This window comes from Nestor notabilis, unplaced genomic scaffold, assembly GCF_000696875.1.
Source record: "Nestor notabilis isolate BGI_N333 unplaced genomic scaffold, ASM69687v1 scaffold9708, whole genome shotgun sequence".
NCBI classification, from domain to species: Eukaryota; Metazoa; Chordata; class Aves; order Psittaciformes; family Psittacidae; genus Nestor; species Nestor notabilis.
In genome coordinates, this window is record NW_009941477.1 from 24,052 (window position 1) to 42,712 (window position 18,661).

An 18,661-nucleotide genomic window follows, 5' to 3' on the forward strand; every position below is an offset into this window, starting at 1 on the left:
ACGTGGGTGTCTCTCTTTCCTCGACAGCCCTTCCTTTTAAAAGATAGTAAAAATAGTTTCAAGCTTTACACGAAGTACTGTTGTTGGCTTTTATTTTGTTGTTGGTTTTTTTATGTTGGGGCTTTTTGGCTAAACCATAAAAAGCTTCCAGTTTTCCTAAGCGCTGATGGCGTGACATGTGTAGTGTCTGCCCTTTGGCTTCTTTTCCAAAGTACGTGTGTATTATATAGTATTTAAATTAATTAAGGTGACTCACTGATCTTTAACAGCAAAATTACGTATCTATTCAGTGGTTAGCAAAGAATGTATCTTGACTATATCAATCATTTCAAAGATTTACAGTCATAAATATAGGGTCATTTTGCTTTCCCCCACCCCCAGTGAGTGCAGTTCTGTAGTTCCACCGGTACCATCTGCCCCTGGTGTGATTACTGTGAAAACCTGAGATCACAGAGTTAACCTAAAAATGTCCATTTTCTCCTTGCTTCCTCAACAGGTGTGTCATCTTTGAGCATCCAGTTCGCCAAACTTCCAAAGGGACTGAAACATTTAAATTTATCTAAAACCTCCTTGTCACCTAAAGGTATATTCTATAAGTATGTTTCTTTATTTTGATGTAGAAGTTTCAGGCTTCCAACGTAATACTACTTCTTGTTAACAGCTAATAAAGTAATTGATTCTGTAAATGATTTACATTGGTATTCCCAGCAGCACAGGTGCTTTTTGCACTTCTGGGTTGCTGAACTGTGGGCTGTGTTCTATGCCCCCTTCAGCACTTTGATAAACTCTTACTCACTTCTTTAAGCTTTGGTCTTGAACCTGTTCAAGAAAGATTGAATTTAGACTTGGCATAAAAGATATGTTTCATATATGCTTCAGAAAGATGTCTGAAGCAAAAATGTGTAACATGCAATTATTTGACGAAACCATGTGTTGTGACAGTGGCTGTTAAGTGGTTTGTTCTGAGTAAAGATTTCTTTGTTTTGTAGCTTGCAAGTGTCTGACTTGATATTGTAACGGAAATGTATATTTTAAAAGCAATGACACACACAATGAAACACAAGTCAGAAGCGTTCACGTTTTTTTGCATTGCTATTTTACAAATAATAGGTGCAGCCAGCTCTCGAGCAGGCTGCGTAAACCCAGGGTCTCCGGGATAGAACGTGACTGTTAAAAATAGAAAAAAATACACCAGCATTATTGAATCTTTTTTGCAGATGTTGATGACCTGGAAAAGATGAATTAAGGTCTATAAAGGACATTAGTTGATAACGGATAGGAGCCATGGTCTTTTATCCTTTCAATTACTGCTCTGTGAAGTGCAGATTCTGTGTTCTCCTAAGCTTTAAGGGCTGACCTGGGGGAGTATGGTTGGGGAGAAGGGGTTTTTGGTGTTTTTTTTAATGCGTGTCTGTATCTCTGGTTATGCTCAAGTAAATAGTAAACTATAAACTGAATCTGTTCAATCATGATTTTCCTTGAAAAGACTTTTAAACTCTGGGGTTGGGTTTTTTTCCCCATTAACTCCATTTTTACTGACAAGCAGTTGATTAAAAATCAACTTGCATGTACTCTTGACACTACATGTTCATGAATTTGACAGAAAGTCATGCGGGTCTGGTATGTTCATTCACCCTGTGCTTTTCTTTATGGAATCTGAATTATTTTAGCAAGTGCATGAGATCGTTGAGTCAGAGAACACTCTAGCTACACTTCTGTCTTTGTAAAGAATAAATTGCCAGCTTGATGAAGTTTATCCACAAAACTCTTGTCAGTGAAAATGAACTCTGAGATTATGAAAAGAATTTGGAAGGTTTTTAACAGACTTTTTAAAGACAATCTTGAAACAAAGCTGAAAACATTTCCCGGTATGTCTAATACCTCATGCAAATCTTAGACCAGACTGCGCTTCAGTAACTATCTATTCTCCAGAGAGTAACATGTCACCATGAATATTGTCCCATGGCAGCTTCTTAGTATTCCTTAAAAAAGTATATGCAGTGTCTTAAAATTGGAATTCTTATTCCCTATTCTCAATAACCCTCTTGACCTGAAAAAACTCAGCTTCACTTTTCTATTTGTCTGCAAAGCTGTCTATCTTAGCCAGTTTTCCCTTAACTTAAGAAGACAGTACTGTATTGGTTTTAACTTGGGAGGCTATTTTTGAATTTGTAATACCTTCTATCGGGGAAGTCTGAAGGAGACCTCGAATATTGGATTCAGTAGGCTCTAAGGTGCATGGATTAATTTTTTTCCCCCAGCCTTTCTTTTTCTCTTCTTTTTTTTTATTTTCTTAATATTTTTTTTTCAGGTTTTTTGAGCTTTTCAGTTTCAGAAATTCCATACAATCCCTCACTAGTTTTGACCTTACTTAAAAAGAACTTTCTCTTTGAGATAAGTTTCTAAGGTTGAGAAGTGAAGTTCAGGTGGTAACTTCCCAGCTGATCTTTCTTCAAATATTGTATCTCAAAGTTCCTGAGAGCTATTAACACTCTGAGCCTCCTGAGAGCAGTAAAAGAGCATAAAAGATTGTCTGCAAATGAAAGTGAGATTACTGTGAGAGTATAACATGAGGTAGGTGAAGTTCAAACAGAAATTTATTGATTTGAAGATTGTGGTTAAATGGAAAATTCTAGTATACTCATTCAAAGATAGGGCTTGCTTTTCTGAGCCCAAGCCAAAGGCTAATCAAAAAATTCTTCATTCACATTGTTTGCCTTCACTCTTGTGGCTGATTTTGAGCAGTTGGCCCTTTTTGAACGTGAAGCAAGCAGCAACATCATGGATTGTTTGGTAGCTCCTCTTCTCCCCCAAGCTCAGACACGGCTCCTGAATTCACATAATTGGTTCTTGATACCACATGCTGAATTGTTAACAGGACATTACATTAAGTTAGATTTGAAGGAGTTAGAAATAGCCACGTCCTAATTTGTATTTGGAAAAGCTGAAGAATTTCAGAGGAAGAACGCTCTGACTGGTTTGTTCTTAATGTGAGCTTTTTAGTTTTAATGTACGAACTACATATTTGTTTTGATCAGGAACTGAGAGTCTTTATGCATCTCTTGATATTTTAATTAACTGTTTTTCTGAAATTGCAGGCAAATACATTAGCTGAAATATTTTCAATTTCTAGATCTCATCAGTTGCTTTTGAAGTTTTTGCAATTATAATTGTTAATGTACTTGGTCTTTCACAGATACTTTCATCTACTGCAACAGCTACTTTTATCTAAATAGTATTGTTTGCAGGAAGACACTGACTGAACATTAGGGAGTAAAATCTGTTTCAAAATGGGATTGCACTGTCAAAGCCACTGTAGGCTTGGCAGAAAGATTTCTTCTCTGGATCTGGGACTTATAACATACTGTGGCTCCATCAGGGCAGCTGGTGGAGCATGGTCCATTCAAAGCTGCGCATATTGTAGCAGGGAAGAGTCTCATATCTGCCTGGTGATCTGTATTCCCCTGCTGCAGTACACTGATGGTAACAGGAGGTCATTAAACATTTATGTATGTCTGTGTTCACTGAAACTGCACTTGCAGGGTTTGGGCAACTAAGTTGAGTACTGACAGGCTTTTCTTTCTTGGCAGGGGTGAACAGCCTTTCCCAGTCACTGAGTGCCAACTCGCTGATTGCAAGCACGCTCATCTATCTTGACCTCTCAGGGAACGCGCTCCGCGGTGATGATCTCTCAGTAAGCACATTCTTCTCATTTGGGAGTTAATGAATGGATGTTTTAATTGTTAAGAGAAAGGCAAAGCCATTTAGTTTAGATCATTTTTTGCCTTTATTTCAGTGCACTTCTAGTAGGAATAGAAAATAACATTTAATCTCTACTCCTCACTGTAGAGTTAGAGAATTAATTGTCCCACACAGCTAAACAAATCCACCTAACTCTAGTTCATGCTTTTAATCCTTGGCTTCTCTGATAAGTAAGGAAACTGCAATGGTGCCACTTGTTTCAGTGGACTTACCATGCTCCCCAGGTTCTGTTTGAAAATAAGTAAAGCAAAAGGACTCATCTTTTTAGTGATAAGTGTATTACAAATTTTTCATTGGAAGGTTGGAAACAAATTACTTCTTTGGACTTGGAATGAATTTCCTGTTTTCAATATTTTTGTTTGTATAAATAAATCTGTGCACCCCCTTGACACGTGCTGTTGAAGTTTATGATTCTGTGACGAATGTAACTGGTTGTTTAATTCCTTTGTTCAGTTTGCCAGTTGCCATAGAGGTGCAGCTCTATTTTCTCCATAACAGAATCCACTTAGTTCTCAATTTGTATGTATTCACTTTTTGACTGTTAAATCCATATTTCTCTCTCGCATCAAAAGTTGTGTGTATGTAAGTGTCAGGCTTTGAATTCTTTAAGTATTAAGCATCTAAAATATGCAATACTAGTCACCCAGTCTTATTTAAAGTGCAGTCAGACATGACTGACTTTTTCATAAATTTTACTGGCTTCAGATTCATCAGCATATTCAAAGAATTAGTCTTTTTAGATACAAGAGATGAGAGCTTCAGTGGGACAAGAGGATTTAAAAGCTAGCAAACAAATAGTTAAATGTATGAAAAGACACACAGTGAATTACTCTTTGGCAGAATAACATAGCAAATAATGTAAAAACTAAAAGTAAAATAAAATCTACAACTTTGATAGGCGATGCTTAAAGAAACCTGATATCTACCTACAGTATTTTAAGGGACATAAATACAAAAAGTTGGGCTTTTCTTAGCATGTCTGAGAGAGAGAGATGGTTCAAAGAAAAAGATGATTAATTCTAAGATCTCTTAATCTGTGGAACAGTTTTCCAATGAGAGTAAGGAAATCCTGTTATTTAGCAGTTAAAATAAACCCTAGCAAAGCACAGGGACTTTTAAAGCAGGGACCTTTGTTGCACTGTATGTATAGGAGCTAAATGGCCTAGTTTTTAGAAAGATGGATCTATTTTAGAAATGTTGAACATGCTCTATTTGGCTGGTTTTCATGTGGAGTTGAGCATTCCCTGCTTCTGTGAATTGGGTCATACTTTTATCTTTCTGTGTTGTTCTCTGAGACTAAAAAAAAGCCCAAAATAAAGCTATAGTAAGAAGTTTTAAATACACTAACATTTACTTGACATACCTTATGCATTAGTGAAACAGTCATATTATTACTTACTACCTGTTCTGTATTCTCTCTTAAACCTGTAATGCACTGCTGATACTAAGAAATAACCATGGGCTTCAGATGCAAATTGGTTGCTTCCCTCATGCTTCAAGGGGCTGGTTTAAACTTACAAACCAATTAGCCTTTCTGGAATATAACAGCAATCTGAGTGATGTTCCAAGGTATTTCTAGCTAAATTAAGTATCATTTGCTTCAAAAGTGAATTGGAAGGTAACTCAAGACTTGTGCATTAAGAGTCATGTTTGATAAATGTAGTCTGAACACCATTTTTTTCCCCTGTTATTTTAAAAAATAATAGCCTTCAAAAGTTAAATGGGTTTTACTGATCAGGTGAAAAGAAGTTTCAGACACAACTCTTGTAGCCCGATTTTATAATAAAAGCTAAAATCTAATGAGAAGTAGGGATCCAGTAATTGGTGTCATAATATCAAAATTAACATGGATTTTTTTTTTTCCCCCTCAATTATAGAGCCTGTACAATTTTTTGGCCCAACCAAATGCCCTTGTTCATCTGGATTTATCCAACACGGAGTGTGCGCTAGATATGGTAAAAGACATTTTTTCTTGGAGATTCAAATACCAAGGAAACGCTCCCCACCTTCTATCTCTAGGCACTTTTTGGGTTAATATAAAGTAAAATCAGCCTTCTTTGTTATAAACCAGGTGTGTGGAGCCCTCCTTCGTGGATGTCTTCAGCATCTAGCTGTCCTTAGCCTATCTAGGACTCTCTTTTCTCACAGGTACAGTTTAAATATCATTACTCTCAAGCCCTGCAATATTTTGTTTTATCATTTCTTGCTCTTATCTTGCACTTTTCTTTCTAAGAATCTAAGACTTTATAATAGTCTTAGAAGTCCTAGTGCTTTATGAAATAGGTATTATTTATTCCAAGCAAAATACTTTCTTTCCCTTTCTGTGCTGTAAAATAAGCTACCTTGTCTAATATGTTTTCTATGATATTGATGCAGTGGAAAGTCTATACATATCTTTTGTCTCTAAGAGGCGTTGAAGTCTGATTGAGTTGATTCCTCTCTAAGTTTGGGTTGGGGTTTTTTTTGAAGTTTGTATTTTTCAGTGTAACGATTTGTAACGTTTGATGATGGTTACAAATACATTTTCCCTTTTTTGTCCTTTTCTGGGAGGAAGTCCCTTTGAAAGTCTTTGAGACTTAACATTGACTTTATAGAATACTTGCACTCTAGGAAATAATAATATTAGCTTCCATTTTCTTCAAATCAGTGTCTTGGGTCTATATCAGAGATGATACCTAATTGGGGGTAAGCTACTCCAGCACTGGGTCTTTGTCATGTCCTGCTTGATGTTCTGCTGATAAGATACAAGTATTTTCACTATTAACCAGACCTAAATGATCATTTTTGTAGTTCAGCAAACAGAAGCTAGATAGTAATGTCTTCTGTGCAGCAGTGCAATGCTGAAATTTGTTTGTTGAATCAACATTTTGATGACATTATAATTCTAAGCTAATTGAGAGCCCCTGATTACAGAGCTGTTTAAGGTAGAGCAAATTAAACACGTAAAAAGATCATTGCAATTCTAACGGCTCACATTCACTGTTTATTGGAATAAGGAGTGTCTAGATGCTATGTCTTAATGCATTTGTTTACTTACAGAAAAGGAAAAGAAGTCCCTCCCTCCTTCAAACAGTTTTTCAGCAGCTCACTTGCTTTGATGCAGATTAATCTTTCGGGAACTAAACTCCCTCCTGAGCCTCTAAAGTAAGACTTCCATTTTCTGTTGTTACTTAAAACCTAGTTTGCATTGTTGTTATGTGAGTGCCTTATATTAAAAATGAAGGGGAAAGGATTTTGCCTTCTTTTTCTTCCATTGTACATTATTGATACATGGTCTGAGTTTCATGATGATGATGCATTCAGAAGATGTTGTTTCCATCTCACATCATATTTCATTCTGTGGGAATGTCACAGCAGTTTAGCTTCCATCAACATCTTTTATGTGATATATTTCTTATTTTGTGGCTTACAAACAAAACTGTTCGCTTCACGGAAAATGGGATTATGTACTTGTGTGAGTGCCATTCCTTTGAGGCTGCAGTATTGCAACAGCCGTTATGAAACTGAACCTGTTGCAGTGCTTGGGAGGAAAGACCTGTTGCACAGAGCTATGCCCTCCTTTTGCGGGGAGAGACAATGGCAGCAGCTTCTAGGAGTGCTAAGTGCAATGCATCTCTTTGTTGTATGTCACCCATCCTGTGGCTAAAAGGTTCTGGTGATGTAGATTGAGTACTTGAGAGAAAGTCTTCTTACAGCCTAATGCAGGGTGAGGGAAATTGTGGAGCACTGTGTCACCCTTCCTGAGACATGTGCAGTTTTGAACTGTGTTGAACTTTCCAGGCATGAAAGGTAAAGGTATGTTTTAAAGTCAAGGTAGGTCTAGATAGATAGGTCTGATCTAGGTATGTCATTCAATGAGTCTGGCAGAAACTTTGTGTTTATTGGGCTAAATTAAAGAAAGGGCTCTTTCCACTGTGTCAGTTGCTAACTAGTAGGCATTAAAACATACATAATTCTATCCATAATAGACACCTAGACATGTTCGTTAACCGTTTTAGGGAACACACCTCCAAAATCCTAGTGTGGACACAAATACAGATACATATGTGTATGTATATTTATGTGGTTGGGAGCCTGCCTTTTGAGGGAAAACAGGGAAGGGAAGTGGGCAGTAGCTCAGCAAGGAAGTTGGTGGCAAAATTAGAGATGCAGGTTATAAAGAATAGTTAGAGACCACTGGGTGAAAAGTTGTTGATACAATGTGGGGGAAGCTAAGGGAGAGAAAAGTGCCACACAGAAAAAGAGTAGCGTACATTGTTTTGGGATATTTTTCCTTAATGCAATTTGACTTTGGAGAGAATAGTATGATATGATACTTAAGTAGGATGCACTGGATTGAAATCAATATTCAGCTGTAAGAGCCTATCATTTTACCTCTGATCTTTCACTGATCTGTTTGATGCTCTTGGTTGCTGTCTTGCTTTGCTAGGATTAGGAAGGTGTGATACTGATGTCTTTTCAAACAGAAGGTGGTTATTGAGAAACATTGGTTCATTCTGATTATTTTAGGGCTATTGATTCTGTGGTGGAGGGCAGCAGGGAGCTATGTTTAATGAAGCAGAAGAATGGAAAATATACACAATATACACAAGACGATCTTATCAGTGTTACAGGAGAAAAAGAATGCTGTGAGACACTACACCTACACAGATTAGGAAAGGTGAGAAGCCCCAAACACAAAGGTTTATATTTAGCTCTTCATGGCATGTTGAGTATCTCCTGGGGTGCGAGGAGTGTCCAGTGTCCAGCTGGACATGGATGGTTGCAGAGTGTCCATGCCACTTTCAGCTGGCTGGCATTCTGGCATGGGCTGCTTTTGTTTTGCTATGAAGTGTTCCCCTCTGCCTAGGAGATATGCCAGAGCTCTTAATATTTTGTTAGTTTCTGTTGATGTTAGTTAGTTTCCGTTAGTTTCCATGATGTGCTTTCTCTGACCTGAGTTTTCACTTCAGTCTAAGCTGAATGTATTTCACAACAGCAGGGAGAACTGTGATCTGCAGTACACCTTGCTTTCCTTCTCACACCCTGTGTGGCTTGACTAATATGCTTCAAAAGCATCCTGTGGAAGTTAATCTGATGTTAAAATGACTGAGGATGTGCTATATCCTGGGGTACAGCACTTAGCCTTTTGGTCTGAACTGTAAAAACTTATACAATTTCTACAGAACAATCAAGATCGTAGGATTTGTTAAACACAAGAAAATGGAAACACCTTTTTTCAGGCAGACCTATTTGTCATTGCCAAGACTGTAATAGCACATGAGGGATGATCTCCTAGAAGGAAAAATAAAAGTGACATAGTGTATGATAATAGTAGTTCTCTGGCATCTTCCATCAGTGCATGTCAAAATCCTTTAGACAACATTGGCCTTTGGAACTGCCTTTGTGACAAAGAAGTTCCTAGTGTATGTCCATGAACCAGAGGTCACTGAGTCACATGTGTGATTCAAGAACAAGCCTGCCTACAGAAGAAAATACAGATAAAATGCAAATGCCTGACACTGATTCCCAATTTCCGCTGATTAATTGTTAGTTGATTCCTTTCTTATCAAATTCCTTTAGATCAACAGTTGTGGCGTGTTTAATTGCATATGCTACTTGGAGTTTAAAGATACTGGTTAATCAGTGCAGTCAGCAAAGGAAATGAACTTGCTTGTATATTGATGGTCCTGTTAATAAAAGTCAAGCCTTTCAGGGAAGAGGTTTGCTAATAAAGCTGTACTGAGAGGATGCCACGTAGTGGGTGGGGAAAGGGTGCTTTTAGTTCTTACGCAGAGTTAATATAGTTAATGTTCCATCGCAGCTTGCTCTTTTTCCCCGCCTTTTTTTAACTGAGTGAAACAATTTATACTTTTTTCCTTATTTAAGTGTATGCTGGCGTTTTTGTTCATTTACGGACATTGCCAAAAGTTATATTTTGATCTGTCAGTGCTGCAACAAGACAAGTTTCTGATACACTTCTCATGCAAATGCTAATTACAAGGCCAATTCTTGGATTCTGCATCTAGCACAGTTGACAAGACCTTTCCGTGTATTGCCTTGTGCGATTTAAACATAGTGGCTAAGTATAATTATGTCTGCCTTCAGTGCCTTTGAATGGTGGTGGTTTTTCATGACAAAGAATTGAGAAATCATGAGATTTTCTTAGGATGAGTTAGTAGGAAAGAAGTTAGGAATTAAAAACAACCCCTCTTTTCTTCCAGTGAAGAGAGTACATTTGATGCAGTGCTGTGTCTCTTTCTTAATCTGGTTTTTCTTTTATGGTTGCACTGTATTTTTTATGTTACCTCAAAATATTTAGGAAGTTCTTTGCAAAGTTATCATCAGCCAGACTAACTTTAAATAAAAGTATGTTTGGGAAGGAAATATAGACCAGGATCAGCTAAAAATTTGTAAAAGCTATTGCGGAGCTTTCATGTCTGTTTCAAAGGCTGTACGTTAGAAGCTTAAGAAGTAAAGAAACATAAGATACTTGCCTTTGTTAACAGCGATGGTCTGATTAACATTTATACCTACAGGGTAGATATAAATAGGTTTCAATGAAAAATCTTCTTGGGCTGCACACATTTTAAATATGGCTTTTACACACTACTTGCATAGCAAGTGTGTAGACAAATGGCTCAGCAAAATGGACTAGTTTTTATTCCATGCATCAGTAGTTTGGATTCTGTTAGCTTGGTTTTGGCTGAAATGAAGTTTGGGAAGGAAGTCCTTCTGTTTCTCTGTTCAATTATTAATTGAAAGCAGCATCTACTCTAAAGATGCTAGAAGGTGTACGCAGATTGTGTTCACTCCTTCTAAGACACATACTATTGTTCTTCCTGATTTGACAGCGTTAATACAAATGTGATATTAACTTCTATATGTGGAAACAAGCTTCTGTAAGGCTTTAAAAGTGGATTTATGAAAATCACGATCAGTCATTGCTACACTTATCTTCCATTCTGCCTAAAGACAAGGGATATCATTGTCTGGGAGTATCATTCTGAAATCTGTATCGTTCTGAAATCTGTAAATATTTATTGGGTTGCAGAAGTGAGAGAATTGTGTGATACTTGAATACGATCCAGTGTTTGAGTGCTACAGGCACTGTGCCTGGATGAAATGGCAGCCTGCACAGCATCTTGCATATATTAAAAGTGCCATCTTCCCCTGAATTTTTGTAAAATCAGAAAGCTAGTGTGGTTGTACAATGGAACACTCCTTTTGTAATCACTTGATGCTCTTTGAAAGCAAATGTTGAAGCAAACTCATCTCTGATGAATGTTATTAAATGTTGAGGTAGCATTAGCTTTACAGCTTCTTTATTAGCCTTGTATCCCTGCAGTTTTTAAGCTGCTGGAATGTTTGAAGTGTGGCAGGTCTGTGCTGCCATTGTCATTTAAGAAATAATGGCTCAGCTAGTGTGATTTTGTCTTGAAATGGTTCTTTGCATTATAGGTGTATTAACCTGTGACCTCTTAGATGATGATGTAAAGCTGCTTTTCTTTTTTTCTTTTAAATGGTTCTAAAATTGATCTTTTTCAGAGCGCTTTTGTTAGGCCTGGCTTGCAATCACAACCTGAAGGAGGTGTCTTTAGATCTCAGTAGCTGTGAGGTAAGGAATATTTATCAGGATGTGTTCAAAAGATGCAATCTTGTGGAATTAGAGTTCTCGTGAAATCCTCTGCAGTCAAAAGTTGTGGGAAAGGTAGAACTCAGAGAAGCAGTTACGGTAAAAATCAGCTGCTCTGTGTTATAGCATCCTAAATAATGAGCCCAGAGGTTCAAAGCACCTGCAGCACCAGATTGGCAAAACCCTCCTTGCAGCATAGCTGCTCTAGATACTGAGCCAGCATGCTGTTTGCTACTTGGCAGCTTCTGCTCTTGGTGCTGTGATTACACAGGACCCTGCTGCAGGACTTTCCAATGTGTCCAAGTTTGAATAGCTCACAGGAAGCCCTGAAGCTGTGTCTGTGGTTTGCTTGTTTTCCTTCAAAACCAGAGACATGCTTCATCTTTCTCAGGTTTGTTTTTTATCTCTGTGAGAAACTCTGTTTTCCTAATCAATTAATCCAGGCCAGTAGGGAGCTTTGGTAAAAGTTGATTGAAACATGCCATTAACACAAAAGGCACTGTGCAAATGGCTTTAAATATTTCAAGAATAAAGAAAAACAATCGTGACAACTTTATTTGCTTTATTGTGTTTCCTCTTGCTTCACTGTGCTTTCTGTGCACTTTGTTTCTCAGGATTGTCCATACTTTTGCAGGACGATGCCTGCAAAAATGGCTACGGCTTATGACAAAAGATCAGCCATGACCCTGGGGAGCCAGTGAGGCAAAGCTACACAGAAAACTGTGTGGACTTTTGCCAAAACCAACATGAACCAGCTTAGGCTCAAGCCCTTTCTAAGCTGAGCAGCCAACTTTTCCTTTTTAAGGTGCAAAGAAAGCCTCTCACCACTTGTTAGGCAGATCTTTCCAAGTCCATCACCTGAGTATTAACTATTCTAGAAGTGCCTTTCAAATGTAATGTTTTTTCCCTTTAAGTAGAAAACATGTAATTTGATGAGCATGTTGCAGTGCAGTAATCCTTGCCTTAGGTTTGTGGTGGATTGCTTTTGGAATGTGCACAGAGTTCCTTATGAAGAAAAAACAAGTCATTGTGAATGCATTTCATAGCTTGTTTTGATACTTTATACTTTTTTAAAAATTGTATTACTTTGAAGAGCACTACATGTAAATTCCAAATAGAAAAGCTTTCAAGTCAAGTACACATGCTTCTGACTTCTGAGTGGAGAGATCAGAGGGATGATAATTTTTCTTTCAGAGAGAGGAAGGAAAAGGGAGGAGTAATTAAGTAACAAAAATAAAATCCTATAATCATAACCTTAAAAGACTAAATCAATAAAACACAAATGTAAGTAATGAAAGTATAAATTAGCATGTAAATCAGCAAGGGCTGACAGGAGTGAAAACATTATTCTTTCATTATATAACCTCCAGGGTCGGATATTGAGGAGCCCTTTGAGGGGCGATTAGCTTTGTTGGACACCAAAGCACATACGATCGTGGCTGTCTCTGATGACAGAAAGGAAGGAATTGTGCCCAGCTCATGGTGTTACATGCCCATAGCTGGTCTGTTCAAACTGAAGCACTTCCTTAGATCCTTCCCTTAACACTTCTTTTCACATCCCTGAGCTTTATCCATTCTTATGTGCTTTGGAAAGAAGTTATGCTTCCACCATCAGGAGAGTTGATGTGCCAGGAGCTGGGAGTACTCTCAGTGGGCCCAGCACTGCAGGGTCCTGTTCCATGTCTCCCTGGCCCTCTGTGAGCCGGTCAGGGTAATCTGCACCCAGAAGCAAACCTATGGGAAGCTCTGACCTGCATTACTCCTGGTTCCTGGAAGCACATGCTATTAGGAGGCTAGAGAGCTGATGCTTCAGCTTTGTTCTCCTCTTTCCTACATCAGGCAAGCTTGTGTTTAATTATGGAAGGATAAATCTCTCTGATCCTTCCCTCTCCCACCACTTTTCATTTGCTCCCATAATTTTCTGATATATTAACTCCAAGCTTAATCATCTTATATTGCTTATTTGTTTTGTTTTAATTATTTTTACTATGATAATTACGTTTTTATTTCTACCTGCTCAGCACTGATGTATTGCACTCTTTTCCTTTCTGCTTCCCTTAGCTTGGTCACTGTGTAAGTACTTTCCATGCTTTACCTTAATTGTTAAATCAGTAGGCAGCTTTGTTTGCCCTCAAAGCTTTGAACATGCTTGGTATTTTTAATTGTTGAAGGGTGGTTCTTCATTTTCTCTGAATAAAAGCTTGTATCTGTAGTCTCAGAAGTATGTCATATAGGAGATCTTGCAGACGGTTTGTTTTTTTTCAGTATCACAGTCCACATTGATAAATAGCTCTTCAATTTAGCTGTGTGTATGTATATATACATACACACTTTCATAGAGTTGCAGTAGATTTTGATCCTAAAAATCAAATTATCATCACCCTCGGATTAAATCGGTATCTCCCTATGCACCCATGAAATGCTTGTGTATTTAAGATTTTGAATATAGTTATCAGTACAAGATTGAAAGCGGCTCATGAAAAATTGTCCACTTCAATCCTCAACGTATATATAGCATAAGCATTTGGATTCTATTGTGAGTATAATTTAAGTGCATAGCACTAAACATAGTACCAAAAGCCAATGCAAACTGGCAGATAGATAGATAGATGGATATATATACACATATATATATATGATTTGACAGTTCCATAGATTCTGCAATAATAGATGTGACATTTTGTGTTGTAAAATGGTTGTTTTCTGGTGGGCCACGCTAAGAGAGCAGGACAGAGCAAAACTGAATGGTTTTGGTATACAGCAAATGCTACAAATGCTCTCAGAAAAATAAAGTTGAGTTAAAATTGCACCTCTTCTGCACCAAATAGAGACTTTAATCTGACCACTTCTTGAGAGGATCGGGTGAAGGATATGTAGACATAGTTTTATGCTGAAGAGGAAAGGTGCCTTACGTTCTATATCTCTTACACTTTCAGATGTGACTTACGATTTAGATGCTGTCTTTGACCACCAGTGTTCTTTAAATGCTCAGGCCAAGTTACTGAGCTGCTTGTTAACCAGTCGCATATCTCAAACTTTATAGACAATGCCAAATGAGTATTTATTGAATAATACTTCTAGAAGGCATATATGGTTCCTTAGTTATAAAATGGATAAAAGAGACTATTTGCAGAAATATCCGCAGGTTGATTCAGGATACTTAGCCAAGTAAGTCAATTAAATAAAATATTGCTATTATTTTTGTCATGCACAGGGGGTGAAAAGGCTGTTTGATGTTTGAAAAAGCTTTCAATTTTTTTTGTTTTCAAAGCAAGGAAAGTGAAAATGGAAAATGTGAAAATGGATTTTAGTAGAATTTTCCCCCTCTTTTGCTTAAGTTTTTTCTGGGGGATGTTCATAAAGTGAAATACACTTTAGTTTGTGTAGCTGCAAGAACTAAGAAAATGCTTTTGCTTCTTTGGGGAAAAAAAATACATTGCGTTGTTTAATTCAGTAGCATTACTAAATAAATGTGTAAGTTTTCACAACTTTGAGTCTTAATGTTTTCCCCTAGGCTGTTTAATTGGTTTGTTTGTTTTTTGGTTTTTTTTTCATTAAATCCTGATGTTTCTTTTCTATTCATGTAATATTTCGTGTTAATTATATCATAATCGATACTTTCCAGCTAGGCATTTTTATCATTGCTGTTTTTCTCTTTCATGTTTTTAAATTAAGAATAATGAAAATTAATGATTTCTCTTGTTTCTGGTCTTTTGTGGCCATTTTACAATTGGATTATTTAAATTTTCTTTTCAGTGGAAAAAAAAAAGCAATTTTTTTCCACTGAAAAGAAAATTTATTGTTTGTGGGTTTTTGTTGTTGTTTGGGGTTTTTTGTTTAATTTATTTTCTTTTTATTTTTTATTATTTGCTACTCATCTTTGATTGGGGCACCTTAGCATTGTGCTAAGAGCTGAAAGAGGATGCTCGCTGTAAGACCTGACTGTCTTCCAAGGGTGACCTGACTGTCATCCGAGGGTGACAGTGTTGCACACTTAGGCTGGGCTCCCTTTATTTTTTTTATCACTGGACATTGGAAACATCCTGGCCCTTTCATGTAGAGAACCAGTACCAAAATCCTGCAGTCACTGCCTAGCACAAATGCTAAAGGATTCCTTATAACATTTAAATCTTTTACCGATGTTAACTGCTGAACAGTAGTTTTAAGAGAGAGTCCTTTTTCTCATTTATATGCATATACTGAGTTAGAAGGGTAAGAATAGTATGAATGTATACATAGGCTGTCATTTTTATGTCTATAACTTCTTGTGTTGCTGTTGTTTTTGCTGCTGGTAGTGCCTTCTGTATCCACAAAGCTCCTACTGCTGTTTTCTGTGTGATCTTGAAACCGTAACTAGTTTGCAAAAATGGATGATGTTTTGTCTCTAGTTAAGATCTGGAGGTGCGCAAGTCTTGGAAGGATGCATAGCAGAAATACACAATATCACCAGCCTAGATATTTCAGACAATGGTAAGTACACAGAACAGGAATGGAGGATCATGCAAGTCAAGAATTTGAGAAACTTTTTCTTTCAGCTCACAGTTCAATCAAGGATGGTCACTCTAGCTTGATGATGATTGACTGTATTGGTTATGGCAATATCTCGAACCAAGAACTCCCATTGATATCAAGCGTATAAGAAATGTTAACAGACTAACTGTAGGCAGAAGTTTGTTGCTTGAGTTAATGTAACACAGGAAAATAAATTAATGGCAGCAAGCGTGATATTAGATCTAGAAGAAAGTGTGTTTCAGTACAAGTGGATGAGAAGCTAAATGAGAAATGAAAGCGTAGTTAAAGACTGGGAAAGAGCAGGTACAGAATGAAACTGAAGCCATGACACTGAAGTAAGAGAGTGAAGTTTGGAGTGAACAGTCAACCAGCTTAAGGTCAGAGAAGGCCTGTTGGAGTCTTTGGAGTCTTGGACTATTCCTATGCTGGGGGTTCTGTGCTTCTTAGCTGAGAATACCAGCTGACTTCTCGTCTTGCAGACTCGAAGTGTAAATGAACTGGAAGAATTCACCTGCTGTGTTTGCTCCTCTAACAGCCAAATGCTGAAGTATTTCAGAAAGAGATTTCCAGTACAGATGAATGCCCAAGAAAGGTGGGATGGATTGGCAAGTGGAAAGCTTTGGGTGCTACTGACTCAGCCCAATTATGTAAACAGGTTTATTATAATAAATAAAGATATTTAATATCCAAATTATCCTGTGGATCTGGATGCTAGGTCATTGTCATCTAATTAGTGGACTCTTCAAATGCATCACTGGTGTGGGAATACGGTACTACAGCAAGTTATTTTTCTTACTCGGGAGTAGAATAAAATTTGGCTTGTTTTTCAGGTCATTATTCATAGCCTGTTATTGTTGGCCTTTTTGCACTTGAGGGCTTTGAGACCTTGTTGGTACACAGCTCTGCTAAGATTAAATAGCAGTTAGTGTGGTCTCAGAATTCTCAAAGGAACTTTAAACTCTGCCCGACAATGCAAGGAACTGCCCTTGGGTGGTTGGACTATGGATAAGGGAACTATGTTTCTCTTCTGTGTTTCTGAGAGGTATCTTCGATGGCTGATTAGGATGGAGATTTAAAGGGCTCATTTTAGAGGAAGCATTTGTTCTCATAGAAAAGCAGAGACAAAAAAGAGAAAAAGATCTAAAAACAGAAGAATGGAAATTTTTCTAGAGCTCTTGGAAATAAGTACACTGATATAGTTACTTGAATGAATATAGCATTAATAAAGACCCTGTCTGGGTCTTTTTGTGAATATGTGTTTTAATTCTTAATCTTATCTGATTCTTTACAGGCCTAGAGTCTGACCTCTCAACCCTTGTAGTCTGGCTTAGTAAAAACCGATCGATAAGGCACTTGGCGTTAGGCAAAAACTTTAACAACATGAAATCCAAGTAAGGCTTTTCTTTCTTTTAAATAACGAGAATGGATGAGGAGAAGCTGTTGCTTTCATCGTCTCCCTAATTTTTCTTCCCTCAGAAATCTCACTCCAGTACTTGATAATTTAGTTCAGATGATTCAAGACGAGGATTCAGTGAGTATCTTTGTACCTACTATCATCATGTGTATTTGTACACTTGCAACCTCTTTCTGGTTACTTTTTTTCACTGTGTTAATTTGCTGCATAAGATTGATCATGATCCTGCACAAACATGTCCAGCATTTTGGTTGTTTGGGCTTTTTTTTCCTTTCAAATAGTAATTTGGATTATGTGTAGCATGTAAGTGAACATTTCTTAGGATAGTCTTAGGCTCTATGTTTGTTGAAAAGTGCTCATTCTAAATAGTTGGATGTATGTAACCTAGTTGTTTTAGGTTTAAATTATACAGCCCTGTAGGCACAAGTTGTCAAAACTTTTGTGCCCTGATAGATTTCAGTGGTAGTGTTCTCTGGGTGGTGATACTTCTAATTAATAGAATGCACTATTTCCTAATAGCTGTTATTTGGCTTGACAAAACACAAAGTCACTGCAGTGATCTCCCAGAACTCCCTTCTCCTTCAAAAAATGCAGAAAAACTGTTCACTGTGCTGTTCTTTACTTCTTCTAGTACATTAATCACAGGAACAATTTTACGAAACCCTTTCAGAGTGCCTTGCTGGGATCCTTGCCCACTTTCTTCATTTCCACCCTCTTTCTTGATTCTGAAAGACTTTTGTGGTTGGGTTTGTGTTCTTACCTTACTTGGCATCCTAGTTTTGGTTAGAAGGAAATCTTAAGATGCTCTGTTGCTCTCATACTTGTCAATCTTTATTCATCTATTTGTAGTCCTTTCTTTCTCCTCCATTTCCTGTGGAAGTAACAAGCAAGCCCTGCTTTCCTTACTCTCCAGAAACAGCTGACTGTAGAATTCAGTTGTCTAAACTTATGCTATTCCTGTTGTCTTTATTGTCTCACCCCCAAGTTCATGGTCTCCACATTAACTGCTTTCTTACTTTCTCTTCTTATCTGTATCTGTACCCTGCAATTCAGAGGAGCAATTTTTACCAGGGTTTCCAATATCTCCTTCCATACAATGAAAGAGGTATTGGATTCCATGCTCTGTGTTCGTCTTTTGTTACAGCTTAGTAGTATTTGAAGTGATTTGTTAAACTCTCTCTGTTCTCTCTGTGTCCTCTTAATTGGGATTAGTAGTACTGTTTCTTCTTGATTCTTTGCTTGCCTCATGACTTTAAAACATGGGATGTCAGTGTGATGCAGTGAAGTGTGTGAATACCAGAGCTGATTCTAATGGAGATAGCACCTGTAATGAAAGCTGCAAGTCCTTGATGAAAGCT

The 18,661-nt window shown here is 37.5% G+C and overlaps 1 protein-coding gene across 1 annotated transcript in view; it reads left to right on the top strand.

Moving 5' to 3' along the window:
- The window catches only part of LRRC16A (leucine rich repeat containing 16A), a gene marked incomplete at both ends in the record, with an annotated part of 66,126 nt that overhangs the window by 20,987 nt on the left and 26,478 nt on the right, over positions 1-18,661 (top strand). Inside the window, 9 exons of the mRNA XM_010020905.1 lie at positions 497-583; positions 3,591-3,694; positions 5,640-5,717; positions 5,834-5,910; positions 6,802-6,906; positions 11,290-11,359; positions 15,766-15,847; positions 17,181-17,280; positions 17,366-17,420. Coding sequence (XP_010019207.1) covers positions 497-583; positions 3,591-3,694; positions 5,640-5,717; positions 5,834-5,910; positions 6,802-6,906; positions 11,290-11,359; positions 15,766-15,847; positions 17,181-17,280; positions 17,366-17,420 — 758 coding nt within the window. The remainder of the gene's footprint in view (positions 1-496; positions 584-3,590; positions 3,695-5,639; positions 5,718-5,833; positions 5,911-6,801; positions 6,907-11,289; positions 11,360-15,765; positions 15,848-17,180; positions 17,281-17,365; positions 17,421-18,661) is intronic.